This window comes from Amphiprion ocellaris, chromosome 15 (genome assembly GCF_022539595.1).
Source record: "Amphiprion ocellaris isolate individual 3 ecotype Okinawa chromosome 15, ASM2253959v1, whole genome shotgun sequence".
NCBI classification, from domain to species: Eukaryota; Metazoa; Chordata; class Actinopteri; family Pomacentridae; genus Amphiprion; species Amphiprion ocellaris.
Window position 1 is genome coordinate 23,230,744 of NC_072780.1, and position 15,547 is coordinate 23,246,290.

General features: G+C 39.3%; 1 protein-coding gene across 9 annotated transcripts in view; it reads right to left on the reverse strand.

Moving 5' to 3' along the window:
- Positions 1-2,491: 2,491 nt before the first annotated feature.
- sema4ab (sema domain, immunoglobulin domain (Ig), transmembrane domain (TM) and short cytoplasmic domain, (semaphorin) 4Ab) overlaps positions 2,492-15,547 on the reverse strand; it is a 32,647-nt gene continuing 19,591 nt past the window's right edge. For 7 of the 9 annotated variants that reach the window (XM_035941514.2, XM_035941506.2, XM_055018121.1 and 4 more), the window contains 4 exons: positions 14,328-14,443; positions 12,221-12,384; positions 10,433-10,527; positions 2,492-4,715 (listed from right to left, as the gene is read on the reverse strand). In XM_035941514.2, coding sequence (XP_035797407.1) covers positions 3,868-4,715; positions 10,433-10,527; positions 12,221-12,384; positions 14,328-14,443 — 1,223 coding nt within the window. In that variant the 3' untranslated portion in view covers positions 2,492-3,867. Of the gene's footprint in view, positions 4,716-4,767; positions 10,166-10,432; positions 10,528-12,220; positions 12,385-14,327; positions 14,444-15,547 lie in introns of those variants that run through there. The other 2 variants (XM_035941520.2, XM_055018122.1) reach the window with 2 other exon arrangements.

Genomic DNA, 15,547 nt, shown 5'->3' on the forward strand with positions numbered 1-15,547 from the left:
AAAGCTGGAAACGGAATTCATGTGACAACAGAATCTTCCAGTTCCTGGCTGTCCAGTTCTTGTGTGCTTGGGCCCAACAGCACCGGGCTAACCGCTGTCTCTCATTGATCAGGGACTTCTTGACAGCCTTGTAAGACCTTAAGCCATGATCTAAAAGTCGGTCATTTCTTACTGAAGAAACCATTGGATGCCCAGATCTTGGTTTGTCTTCCAAGCTGTTGGTTCATCTGTATTTCTGCAGAGTGTATCCAACTGCTGAAGGAGTGCATCCGCACTTCCTGGCTATCTGGTGGCAGCTGTACCCTTCCTGGTTGAGAATCTGTATCTTCAGGTGTATTTCCTGTATCTTCAGGTGTATTTCCTGTGTGAGGTTCCTTGTTTTTGCCATTTTTGTCTCTGAAGAACTTTCAAAGGTGCTGGCTTTATATAGACACAAAGCACGGCAACAATCACTTATGCGAACATTTACAAAGGAATAGCTTGTTTGAAGAGTTTCAGTCAGGTTTCAGAGTGCATCATAGCACAGAAACAGCTCTGGTGAAAGTTACAAATGACCTTCTCATAGCGTCAGATAATGGACTGGTCTCTATACTTATTTTGTTGGACCTTAGTGTGGCATTCGATACAATCGACCACAAACTTTTATTACAACGACTAGAACATTGTATTGGCATTAAAGGGACAGCACTGGACTGGTTTAAATCCTAGTTATCAGACAGGTTCCAGTTTGTGCATGTCAACAATGACTCTTCTGAGCATACTAGGGTTAATCATGGAGTTCCTCAGGGTTCCGTCTTAGGACCAATACTGTTCACATTATACATGCTTCCCTTAGGCAATAGTATTAGGAAGCACTGTATTAATTTCCATTGTTATGCTGACGACACTCAATTGTATTTATCTATGAAGCCAGATGAAACTAATCAGCTAGCCAGACTGCAACATTGTCTTAAGGACATAAAGACCTGGATGACCTATATTTTCCTACTACTAAATTCAGACAAGACTGAAGTAGGGCTGCAACATCGAATCGATAAAATCGATAATAATCGATTATTAAAAGCGTTGGCAACAAATTTCATTATCGATTCATTGTGTCGCGCGATTCGTGCGTCACTCGCCATGTCGCGGAGCCGTCTACTTCACCTGCAGAGCTTTGTCAATGCTGGCTGACGGAAATAAAGTTTTTTTGTTTTTTTAAAATAACTCCACCTGTAGAGCGAGTTGAACAGAACGAGGTGCGGCAAAGCGAAAGTAAATTCAGAGTAATTTCAACCAAACATGACCGACACGGAGAAAACAGTCAGACCGAAATCCTCAAAAGTGTGGCAGCATTTCACGCTCCACAAAACAACAAACATGCATAGCATGCAAGCTTTGCAAAAGTGATATGATGTACGGGAGCACCACGGTGATGATGCAGCACCTGAAACGGAAACAAGTTGGAGTCGCCGATGACAGCTCAACGGCAGGTAAGTCACTAGTGAGTTACAGCGAGGAAACGTAACGTTAGTCTCTCTGGTAGCTCTCCTGATGCTAGTGTTTGTTAGCTGATTAATGACAGTGATAGGGCACGTGTGTGTGTGTGTGTGTGTGTGCGCGCGCGCGTGTGAAACTTTTTATTTCACTTTAATCAGCTTAAGCAGGGTTTGAATATGCTTTATAAATAAACGTAACTTGCCCACAATGGTGATAATAATTTAAAGATTAAGCCTCAAGTTTTAATTTTCTCACATAGTCTGAGTGAAGACACTGGTCTGTGTTGGAGTGAGGCAGGATGAACTGCATTTAGACCGGGGTTAAAGTAACTTAATTAGTATGTAGTATTTTTTATGGTGCTTGTCCTATCTATCTATCTATCTATCTATCTATCTATCTATCTATCTATATGTGTGTGCGTGTGTGTGTGTGCGTGCGTACTTTGTGTTTTGCTCTTTGGACTACTTACTTGCCTTAACCTAATACTGCAAATAAAACAAGATAATTACTGAGTTGTTGTAAATTGTGCTATAATACATACTCAAACTATACTATCTTTCTCATTTCACAAAAGAATGCATCGAGCAATTTGATTGGTCCAATCGTTGGCAGCTAACCAATTTCGACCAATCGCAAGGCCTTTTACAATGCAGCAGGAGCTAGACTGGTTCTCTTTGTCCATTACGCGGGAGAAACGCCGAGCGCTTCTCAAAAACCGGGAGCAAGAGTAACAAAAACATACCTCATCCCCCCTAAAATTTTCTCAACGGATTTGAACGATTCACAGAAATGATCAATTTGAAAATTAAAACGACGGATTTCCGTGGAACGGCGGAAAATTGCCATGCCTGATAAAGCAGCGGAAATTAAAAATGTGTTGTTTTTTTATCCGATTCATCGATTAATCGACAAAATAATCGGCTGATTAATCGATTATTAAAATAATCGTTAGTTGCAGCCCTAGACTGAAGTCATTGTATCAACAGCTACAGGAAATAACAGAAAACTGACATAACATTTCATTTTTATATTAAAGCATCAACATTCCTGAAAAGAACAACACTACAAATTTTATAGTTGTATGACAGAAACATGGTCCAGTAATGTTGAGTATGTAAAAGGTCAAAAATATGTAGAAAATTTGGTACAGATTTCTTAAGTCTTAAAAGAGGACCTAAACAATCTTTTAAATTCTTTCAGCTGTTTTTTCACCTTTGGGATTAGTTACTGTTAGTACAGGTTTTACCAGAACATTTCTGAAATCTGAAGTTCTTGGGTCAAAGACACACAGCTCAAACCATTACTACACATGCACATCAGTACAGTTAAAAGAGTTTTTTTTTTAACTAAAGAAATTGGTGTCCTCAAATTAGATGGCATCAATTACTGTTAGTAAAACTGTTGTTTTGCTGAAGGTTGGTATCATATTTTCAGTCCCTTCTCTTCATGTACCCTCCCTCCTTGTTTCTTTGGACAGAAAGTAGGCGATTTGCAACATCTTTAATGATGGTGGATCAGATGGATTTACAAGTTATATGAAGAGCAAGGAGACATTAAGGCAAATGAGAAACACTCCAGTTTTCTTGTTTACATAAGATTATTGAAATGCATGTAAACCTATTAAAAGGCAGCACCGTGCCATCATTTCGGTTGTGGATTCATGTTTATTGAGGTGTTCAAATGGTCAAGGGTGTACAATGTAAAGGAAACCAGTAAGGTGATCAACAGCTTCACCAAAACAGCCTTTAAAATGTTGCCAAGGCACGTTCACATTTTGGGTGCAATATCATGTCACAAACAAAAAATAAGCTAGCCTAACCATCTACCAATTGCCTCTCTGTGTTAAACCAACATCATAACCATTAGAAAGGGAGAATTTCGTCACTGAATATAACCTGGGCATCAATTATGTTTCTTCAAAACTGTGTTATGCATATTTCCTTGAAGTTACATACATAGCTATCTTTAATTTCTGATTCTGCATATACAATAAACACAGACTTGTGTAAATTTTACAACATCAAACTTTTTCACTGGTGTTTCATTAAACTACTCTATAACAAAACATGTAAGTACCTATTTTACTGATTGCCTTACCTTTGTTGTCTCAAATTTGACCTTCTTACCTTAATAGGTGAAGAGAACACAGGAAATTTTGAACATCACAACCAATGTGTCTTGGACATTTCAACAGTGTCGTGTCTTCATTCAGGTACCTCAGGGATTGTCTTTCATCCCTTTACATCAAAATCTAAATAAACAGTCCACAGTGTTTGTACCTTTTCATTGGCTGTCAAGAGTGAACCTCTCACTGGGGAGTGGTCGTCATGCTAACTCTGGTTGTGGAATGGCCTCCATTCACAGTCTTATCTATAACAATTTAAATGCCTAGGACTGTTCAGATGGAGTATTGGGCAAATGCCCATTAGGGCCTGTGAGTGTCCCATTACAAAATAGTCCACTGACATGTCCACTATGCAGCGGTTGTCCATTGTGTTTGCTCAAAATGTTGTTTCCACTTAAGGCCTCCTGTTCCACAGGGGTCCTCCTGTCAGAGTCTCTATTTGCAGTTCCTGCTTGGGGTGCTGTTCTGCTGCGGCATCGCTGTCTGAGGGCATACAGAACCATGGTGATTAGCAGACTGAGGCAGATCACCAGAAGAACTGACACAACCACTAGTTCCCTTAGGTAGCAGGGGCCTTTGGCTGCAAGCAAGGGTTCCCCACCCTTAAATTCTGTCTCTTTCTGTCCTGATTTCTCTGTCCACAGGATCAAGTTTCTGCCGAACTGTCCTCTGGTGACTTGAGTGTTCCTGATGGACAGTGTTGGCCTTATTTCTTCATTTGTTGATTCTGTTCTTTTAGGTGAAGTCCCTACAGAGGTGTGCAGTTCAGGTCCATGCCTGCTCACAGCTTGAGTGGTGGGTATGGGGTATGTCTGAGGGCGGGGGAATCTGGTTGGACTTTGAGTCATAGGGCTGCTCTTCTGTTTGACATGATAGATGGCCATAGTCTGTTGGTAGCCATTCTCAAAAGACAGGCAGAGGTAGTGGCCCAGTGTGGCAGGGGTGGCCACAAAGCTTAAACTCCCATCTTCCAGGAAAAGGTATAGGTCTGAAGACAGCCGGCTGTTAGGACGCTCCCACACCTGCTGGGACAGCTGCGAGGCCGCAGGACACTGGATGCGGATCACTTCATTCAGAGAGACTGACACCAGCTCACCTGCAGGACATGAGGCTGACATACAGATTACAGCTCACCAAATCCCCCAACAAGACAAAACTCTCCATAACCTTGTAAACAGTTTAATGGGTTATCATGTTAACAGCAATCTAAATCTCCAAAAGACTGTACTACCCCAAAAGAAAATGCATGAAGGAAATTTTTTACAACAATGCATGAAGCACAATATTAAAGCCAAAGGCTGCAAGGAAACTAAATGTCATCACATACTTGGCACATCGTTCACAAAGTCTTCATTTACATTAAAAAAAATGCATAAACCTTCCTTCAACCCAATTTGAGGTTAGAATCTGTTAAAACAAGCAGGGGTAGGCTGCAATGGATATGCTCATTTATTAATTTCACTACACATAGACTGTCCTAATTGTGTTCAACATTTAATTTACAGAAATTATCATCAGTAACGACCAAATATGAGTGGAATTGGTGTCTGATTTCCATTTATACACAGCAAGTCAATAGGGTTGTGTTTGTGTGTCTGTGTATTTCTGTACAGTGGTTTTTGAATGCCAGAGGTGCAGAGTGACTGACAGTAAGACAGTAACATCAGACAGCATGCTGTCATACTTTCCAAGTAAGTGCTGGGAGGCAAGTTTCTTTGTGTTTAAGTGTGAGAACAAGGAACACACTAATGTCTTCAGGCGATGTAAATGTTCAAAATTAAAAACGTGCTTCATACTTAGGTGTGATCTTCATTTGACTGCAACAGGCTCACAGTCCAGTTCACTTGTGTTTAACTCTGTCAGGATGGCAGGTATTAAAATGAATAAATACCAATAACAGAAGTAATGGGAGTGAAGTGGGACTCTGACATGCAGTTTGCAACATCAAACCTTTTCGCTGAATTTGTTTGCAGAGTTGTTCGTGTATTCTAAACTCTGACTTGAGTGTTGTTTTCATTTATTATCTGGACTCTGTGCTGCTTAAACAGCTGAAACATAAAAACAGTTGTGCTGGTCTTAGTCTCAGTGCTGCAGATTGTTTTCTCACTGTGAGTCTTTTTAAACCAAAGACTCAGTTCAGTCAGACACAACACTACTCACTAAGACTTTCAAGATTCAGTGCAAATATGTGGAGTAAATGTCTTATGAGATAAAATAAGCCGTTATTAATCCAGCAGTGGGAACATTTGCATGGTTCCAGCAGAAAAGATAGTGCAAACATATTGGAAATGTAGTACAAAAATAAAAAAAAAATAAACCAAATAAGATATACGCAAGTAGTGATTATAGAAACAACATTATTGCATAAGCCAGTGGTATTGCACAGATTATTTCATAAATGGAAATATTGATGTAAGTATTAATATAGCACAAATTATCTATATTGCACAGATTTTATGCGAGTATAAAAATACCTATGTAGCATATGTTTTCTTAGTATATGTATACCAAATAATTTTGCGCAAAGTACTATAAAAGTCCAGAATATTCATCATAGTTAATGAAACACCAGGACTTATCACAGCATAAAACACTCCAAAACAAATTCAACATTATGAAAAATAAAAAATCTGATTATCTGTGAAATCTCATAAAAGCAATGAACTGTCAAAAATTCCTATTCAAAATATTTAAAACTGTATTATTTAAGATAAAATAATAATTTCAAAAATGTCTCTTATAAGCTGCATCACCTGAAAATAATTCAAATTCAGCTCCTTTTAGGAATCTTCAAAAACCTGAAAACCCTGAAATGAGACATGAAGTCTTCAGATCTAATACACACATATGCAGAAATATGATAGTTTTTTGTATTTTGAGTTTATTTTTTTAGGAGGGGCAATAGCTGAATAGCTAGTGAAGGAAAGGGGGAACAGAAAGAGTGTAGGGGTAGTGGGGGGTGATAGAAGTAGAGATTAAGCAGTATGAGCTTTTAAAGGCTGATGTTGCTGATGTGGGGTAATTGAGAAGGTCAATAATATTGTTGAGGGAAAAGAAAAGATGGAAGGAAAGGGAAGAAACAGAGAGGATGAGGGTGAGAGAGGTTCTAGAGGTGAGGAGGAATAAGGGGTGAGAAGATAGAGGAAGGCAGAGGGAGGCAGAGGGAGCTGCTGCCGTCCAGCTACGCTGAACTACCAGCAGCCTCCTCCACCTTCCTGTCACTCCTCTTAAACCAGCTCCAGAAGCTCTTCTTCTTATTCTTCATCCTCTTTTCTTGCTCCTGTTGTTCTTCTCTCTCTTCGATCTGTTTTCTGTTGGTCTTTCTATCTTTGGTCCTCTTGAAAAACTTAGAGTCTCTTTTTGTTTTTCTTTTGGAGGCAAAGCTCCTGCAGTTCCTGATTATTTTCTTCCAATTGTCTGATTTTTTCCTGCAGGTCATCTGTCTCTTTTTGTTTCTTGAGCATTTCTTGATTTTCTTTTTCTTTCCGAGCAACATCTTTTCTGAGCTGCTCTGAAGTTTGATGCTTATTCTTCCAGGTTTGTTCTTTCTCCTCGATTTCACTGCTGGCTTCCAGCAGCAGCTCCTCAGCTTTGAAGAGTGTCACTGATAGACTGTCATTGATGCCAGTGATCCGACAGACTTCCTGGTCTCTGATGGCGACCTGTTCTCCCAGGAACTCCATGCTCTTCATCGTCTCTTCATTGATGCAAGATTCTTTCAAAAGCTTTTTCTCCAGATGGCTGATCTGGAGGAATCTCTGGTTACTCTGGTCCTCCAGCAGTGTCTTTTCTGTTGGGAGCGTTTTAATGTATTCCTTCAATTGGCTGATGAGCTCCTTGAGAGGGATGTTGTTGTGCTCAATCAGTTGGATCTTATCCTCCAGTTCTTCTTCTTTTCCACCATTGCTTGTTTGTCCTCTTGCAGTTTGTTGTTGTCTTCCTGCAGACTTGTATTCTTGTCCTCCAAGAGTTTCACTTGCTTTTTCAAGGCCTCCTTTTCTTCTTGGTCTGGTTCTGTTTGAAGGTTTTTGATTTGAGAGACCCTCATTCTCCAGTTTGAGTTGTGAGACTTCAGCCTCTCTTAGCATAAGCTGCTCCTTGACCTCATCCTCAGCTTCCACGACACTGGCCCAATTCACTGTCGAAGTCTGTGTCTAGGAAGAGGCCTGGTCCTCGCTCTGGTTGCTTATATCCAGGTATGCGGCAGTGGCTCTTCCTCTCTTTCACTCCTCGCTTGCTCCTGTGGTGGCCATGGCTCAGCATGGCAGCATTGTTGGGCACAGCAGTCTTTCTTGTTTGGTGTGACTAGCCTAGCGTTTGTGATCGCCGTCGAGGCGCGCTATCTTCTTGACATCGTGGCCGACTGCTGGGGCCAGAGGGAGATGAAGTGATCTGCTGGAGTCCTGCCTGTGTTTGAGATGCATCTCTGAGGCTCACATCCTCTGGTCACCTGTCGTTGCTGCACCTGCAGCCTGGTGTAACCATCTGGCCTGCTGCATACGACCACTCCCTGTGCGGTGCTGCTGTTTTGTCTTTTTTGGTTCTTTTCTTTTGTATGGTTTTGGTTTTCTTTTGTTTTCCTTCCATTTTGTATGGTTTTGGTTTTCTTTTATTTTCCTTCCATTTTGTTTCAGTGCTTTTCGGTCCTGTTTTGGTCGACATGGAGAGGACTCCGCCTTTGTTCAGTAGGGCTGATTGCAGCTCTGTTGCAGGGGCCTGGTTGTGTCACAGGCTGTACTGGGACCTGGCTGATTAACTACATCTAGTGACAAGGGTCAAATGGTTTAAGCCATTATCCATTAATTTGTTTTCTTTGATTTTGTTACTTAGAAATTAATTTAGTAATTTTGTTTTGGTATTTTTGCTTTCATTTATTGTGTTAATTTAGTTATCTTTTTCGGTAAGTCTATTTGGTTTTACGTATTGAATTGACTAGTTTAACTGTTTCTCTTTTTTTTGTAATTATGTAAATTTTCATTTAGTCCACACCAACTTGTTTAGCGTTTAAGCATGTTTTATTAACTTGTATTTCAAAAATTGTTTTAATTGGGAACTGTCTCGCCCTGTGGTAATTGAACCTGTGTGACCTTGTTCAGTGACCAAGAACTAATAAAAACATACCTTAGGCAGGATTTCCTGGGTGTAACTCCCAGGTGGCATTGTCGCAGCTGATATCTGTTATCTCTATACCTAACCCCATGTCTCCACACAAGTAATAAGGTCTAATTTGTCATTTTTAGACCCCTATTCTACTTACTGAATTGATTGACTGATTAGTAGAGATATCAGAAGGTAAACTCTGAAGCAGAAATGTCCCACTATCCCAACAGATCTATGTATTTGGTCATGATTTTATTATGCTGATATTCTCCTGATGATCTATTGCGATAATTCCCAAACAAATGACTTGAAACTACATGACAAGACAAGTCTCTTCAAATCACAGGTACTTGTATGTTTATGAAAAAGGACGACTGGTGCAGCTGCAGTCTTGGCTTCTGAGGTTTACTATCCGATAATCCATCACAATCATACAACGCTCCAGTGAAGTTAAATGATTGTAAAAGGAGGGAAGCGAATGAAGCTAACGGATATGGAAGCTAATGAAGCTAACAGATAGGGAAGCTAATGAAGCTAACAGAGAATGAAGCTAACAGAGAGGGAAGCTAACTAAGCTAAAACAGAGGGAAGCTAATGAAGCTAACAGAGAGAGAAGCTAATGAAGCTAACAGAGAATGAAGCTAACAGAGAGGGAAGCTAACTAAGCTGCACTGTTCATCAGTGGAAGCTGCGTGAAGAGGGTGTCAAACTTTAAATTCCTGGGAGTCCACATAGAGGAGCACCTGACCTAGGGCGCACACACTACTGCGGTCATTAAGAAAGCACAGCAGAGACTGTATTTCCTAAGGACACTGAGGAACAACCACCTCAATCAAAAACTGTTAGTGTCTTTTTACCGCTGCTCCATAGAGAGCATATTGACATATTGTATGTGTGCATGGTGCTCTAGCTGCATGGCTGGAGACAAGAAAGCGCTCCAGACGATCGTCACCACAGCCGGGAAGATCATCGGCTGCCCTCTGCCCTCTCTGGAAGATCTGTACAGTTCCCGCTGTCTCAGGAAGGCACGCAAAATACTGAAGGACCCATCTCACCCAGCTCACTCTCGCTTCGAACTGTTGCTCTCCGGCATTTGTTTCAGGACAATAAAAGCAAGAACAAGAAGGATGCAAAACAGTTTCTATGCCAGGGCCATAATTGCACTCAACAGACAAAAACTAGACACACACACATACTGATAGGGAATTGTGCAATAACAGGAACACAGTGTTATATGATATGACTTGTGGTATGAATGTAGTGTGGTGCATTTCTTATGTTAGCTTTTTTATTTGTTTTTACTTATTTATTACGATGCTTGGTACCTATGTACCTTAAGGATTGCACTTTTTAAAATTTCGTTGCACTGGTACAATGACAATAAAGGAATTCTAAAAAAGTCTTCTGCATAAGTTCATATATTTTGCTTCATGGTTTTGGTGTCTTCAGTATGTATCTACACTGTAGAAAGTAAGAAAAAGAAAAAATTAAGAAAAAAGAAAAAACATTGAATGAGAAGGTGTGTCCAGACTTTTGACTGGTATTGTATATTTTTGATCCAGCCGATTTTGTCAGGTCTTTCACAGTTGTATTTAAACTTTTGTTCATTATCAGAGCTTTTATGTTACACTTTCAAGTTTTTCACATACACAAAACACAATAAAAATGAATATTAACTAATATGGAACCCTTTCACAAAGCAAAACAATTGAGAGGAATTACACTTACCTGCAGGCAGATTGTTTGGACCAAATCTGGTTTTACGTGTTAAAGAAACACTGTTGCAGGCCTCCTCAACATTCCCCCCATCTATGTCCTGGCCTCTGAGAAGGGACAGCTCCAGTCAGCAGTGAATGTAGGCACAACATTTACAGGTTTACTTGTGATGGCTTCTAAACAATGACTAAAAAAGCCCTCCCATCTCCTTTGCTGTATTATTGTTTTCTTCTCTTAGCTACAATCTGTGGTCGGGGACATTTATACATAAACATTCTGATATTCTCAAATTAGGGATGCTATTAACAATTTAACCGATTAAAAATATATTAATAAGGCAGAACACAAAGGACATGTATGTCAGAAAATGCATTGTACATTAGCTATAGTGTTTGGTTTCGTCTCTTACTGCAGATAGAGTACTGCAGACTTGTGGTGTGTTTAATACTGTAACAACCAGAGGTGGCAGTCACATGGAGTACGGATAGTTAGATGGTGGCAAGAAGGGAGGACTGTTCGGGTTTAGCTCGTAGTGGGCCGCCATGACAAATATTTTGGTAGTTGTTGGCTTCTAGCCAGAGCTCAGAATTTAAGACATAGATTCTACCAAGACAACATTGCCCCAATAGCTGTATCACCACATGAAATAATGTCTACTGTACATTGTGCTTTAAAAAAAAAAAAAAAAATACTACTATCCTTTACAAGTTTTCACAATCAATTCTTGATTGATTGATAATGGCATTGGCTATGTGTTCAGAAAATTCTGTAAAACTTGCATCCTTATCTCCATTTGTTCCAAACTTGTTCCAAAAGATCTTGACAGTAAGTCTCATATTAAGATATATAGTTCTTTGCTCAAGTTTTAGGAAGCACCATCAGGACACTGTCCACTGCATGTAATGCCAGATTGACTCCATGATGTTGAGATCAGAAGGCTGTGAAGACGACTCAGTCGTCATCGACTCATCATGACTATATACAGGATTGTAATTATGCCAATTGAAGAGTATTTCAGGCTTCTCATTATCACCCAAAAGGAGGGTGGGTTGAAACATTGCATGGTTCTGTCAGGTGAAAGAACTGTTTGGAGCAAATGGAAATTAGTTTGTCATTGCAAAGCTGTCACAGGACACAGAAAAGTTGCCAGCTTGCTGGTCACCTTTGCCACAGTAGTGAGTTTTGGTGAACAAGTATCTAAGAAACTCTTGGCATATCTATTTCATGAGGAAGGTGCATAGGAGAGGGACAAGTGTATCCAAAAGTTTCAGAGTCCCACACACTGTCTAAATTGCAAAGATACATTTACGAGCATGAATGTTTTGTGCTAGTTAGACCGTGCAGAAGTCTAACTGAAACTTTTGTAAATAAGTACCTTCCATCAGTAGTTCCCGAGGACGAGTAGACAGGTTAAGAAGTTCGATGAGATACTTAAGGCATTGTACAAAAAATGTATTATTCCTTGCTCATATTATAGTCTATGTGAAAGCCCATTCCAACCAACATTTGTTTTGCCTTGTTATGCTGGACAAGAGGGTACATATTAATATTTTCATTTTTTAAACATTTTAAAAGTTTTTAATATACTTTCATCAGTTGGACGTTTCCCTTTCAGTTTAAGAATGACTCAAAACAAATCGCAAAAGAGAAATATCAAAGCTAAAGTCAAATCAGTCTCAGAATATTTCATCTGTCTTTTGGTATGATTAAAATTCAATGAACATTTTGGCATATTGGTTGAATGCTGTATAGCTTGTACTGCACACTTTCAACCAAATAATTGCAAAATGTTGCACTCACAGAGTTGTGGGGATTTTAGAGACTATCACACAGGTCCTGCTGACTGGGTCCCAATGACAGAAGGGGTCTCGGGCTAGAACACACTGAGCACAGGTCCAATAGAAAGAGCAGTTTGCTGTTGGAACCTTCACCACACCCTCTGATGTGCCAACATATATCACAGCCTGCAGTGAAACAGAATAAGATTGAAACAGTTCAAGCAATTCTCTGTAGTGCTTTTTAGATCATTTCACTTTGAACCTCTTTGTTAAGTGTATATCTAAACACCATTGCTACATACATTCCACACAAATGTTGATGTCAGATGTCATAAAAACAGAGAAATCAGAGGACTGACTTGATTATGTCTTTTGGCTTTCCATAAATGTTATATTTGCAAGTGAGACATTCATTCTATAGAATCGTGACATTTACTCTGTGTAACTGCATAACTTAGACCAGTATACAGTCCGTATATAGATCCATTTTTGTTTTTCCAGGCTTGACTGTTAAGCTGCACTGGGGAAATCAACATAGGTGAAGGGGTAAAAACAGAAAGGACTTGAAATTTTTGCTTATTCTTCTTTGCTGGATTAACATTAATTTTCCAAGTAACACTGAACTGAATTAAAATGACCTACCTATAGAGTATTGGAGATAACCAAGACAACAAAGACATCACTTTGATCTAGAAATTGACCTGAACATGGTTATATACATTAATGTTGAATTCATTTAGTTAAGGTCATTAACCAACCATGGGCCTGATTTGTGCATAAAGCGTATTTGGCTGCTTGTACGGTGGATTTCAGATTCATGTTCAGAGAAAAATGATCCAGGCATAAAAGAATCAAGCAACCAGTTATAGAAAAATGATAGCGGAAGGCAAAACACAAACAAAGGCACTTTTTGGTGCGAGTGTCATTCATAAGTGGCCACATGGGGTCTGTATGTCTTTTCACAGTAATGCTATTATAGTTATGCTTAGAAAGCTATAATTACTGTACATCCATCTATTCTTACAGCTCATTTAACCCATTCAGTGCTGTAGGGTTGCTTTTTATAGGATAAAAATGTTTACACCACAATTTCAAAGCAGTAAGATGGAGGAAAAGCTTCCCTACTTTAATGCAACTACCAGACAAAGTTTCCGAGTTATTGGAACTTAAAGTGTTTAGTATATTACAAATTACAGTTCCATTTGGACAGAGAGCAGGTCTGCAAAATATTTCTTGTACTATTCAGGTTATAACTGTAACCAGTATAGATGTAATGCCAAAGCTGGTCACCATTGCAGGCCAATTTAGAGTGGTGCCATATTTACAAGTCAAAAGATCTATTAGCAAGCAGTTAAAACGCCTACTAAAGACTTCATTGATGGATTGCTTATGCTTGGCCAATCCAAAATCCTTACTCTTATCTGTTCTGCAACTATCAAACATATTTGGCATGCTCTTGATGATCATGTTTATTATTCCTATGGCGAACCATTTTAACATTTCACACACAATTATTCAGATTAGTCATGAGGACATACGAGATATCTGCATTTCTAATTTTGACTAGTACACACTGAATTACATGTATCTACTGTAACTGTGGTTTTGATCATTAAGGGTACCCTACTTTCAAAAGTTTGGGTCACTTCGAAATGTCCTTATTTTTGAAAGAAAATCTGTTTTTTTCAATGAAGATAACATTAAATTAATCAGAAATACAGTCTAGACATTGTTAATGTGGTAAATGATTGTTCTAGCTGGAGGGTTGGTTTTTAATGGAATATTTTCATAGGGGTACAGAGGACCATTTCCAGCAACCATCACTCTTGTGTTCTAATGGTACATTTTGTTAGCTTATCATGTTGAAAAGCTAACTGATGATTAGAAAACCCTTGTGCAATTATGTTAGCACATGAATAAAAGTATGAGCTTTCATGGAAAAATGAGATTGCCTGGGTGACTCCAAACATTTGAACGGTAGTGCACCTTCAATCAAAATTCAGACAAATCACAATGTAATGTTTTATATAGATTTGGATACAGTAACTATTAAAGGGATCTTAAAGGTATCAAGTCTAAAGCTCACACTTGAACTAAATCACAAAATAAATGTCTGTCACAATGTGCACCTTGGGAATGGAGAGCTTCAGGCTCTTGATAGGCTGAGGCTGCTCAAAAACCTGAACCTCCTCAATGATGTGGGCCCCATTCTGTAGCAATACTGCTTTGTGTAAATAACCAGACTCTGAAAAATAGTTTGAAAAAAAGACAGTTAATGTTACAAAGTGGACAGACATAAAAGTGCAAAACCTACAGAGAGAAAATCTGTGTTTTGATGGCAAATTGTTGCATGCGTTCTCGTAAATACAACTAACAGGGAAGAGTTACAGCTGTTCTGATAACACGAGTGGTATCTTCATAATATCAGGCAGGTGGTTTTAATGTTGTTGCTGGTGTTTTCAAGGTGAACTCTAAGGTATCTGTAGCTCTTCACTACCTCCACCTCTACTCCCAGGATGTAAATGGTGTTGAAATTAACCCTGGCAACGTCTACACATCACGCCACTTACTCAGCCTCCTCTCCAATACTGACACAGTCCACAGTTGCAGTCATCAGAGAATTTCTGCAGATGACAGAACTGTGAATTGTACCAGAGGTCTGTAGTGTACAGTATTAAGAGGAAAAGTGACATTACAGTTCCCCTCAGCCACATCCTCTCAGCCTCACAAACTGAAGTCTGGCTGTCAGGTAGTCGATAGTATAGGAAGATGAGGAGGTGTCTACCCAGATTTTGTGGAGCTTCTCGCCTAGCAGCATAGGCTGGATTGTTTATGACACTAAAGAAGTCAAAGAACATCATGCTCAAAGACTTGCCAATCTTTGTCCAGGTTAGAGTGGGCTCGGTAAAGCATATAGAAAATAACATCCCCAACACCAACACTTGGAGAAGAGGTCTAATTGCGGTGGGTCCAAGAAGGTGGGTAAATAAGGCCTGAGATGTCCAAAAACCAGTCTCTCAAGAGCTTTCTTGTCTTATATATCTACCTCATTGCCATATTGCACCTACTTTCATTCATATTTGCACTATGTATGACATAATTGCACTAATATGTTACTAAGCTGTGTTTTTTTGTTTTATTTCTCTTTTTTATTTTTATGCTTATATTACTTGCTAGATTTGTATATATATTTATCCCTCTCTTTATTACATCATTGTTGCACTGCTTGCTCTACGTGCCTTTTTAACTGCCCCCTGCTTACAAATAAAGTTGTCTGAATCTGAATCTTTCATGATGCGAGATGTTAAGGTAACAGTCTATAATCATTGAGGGGAGAGGGAAAAGACTT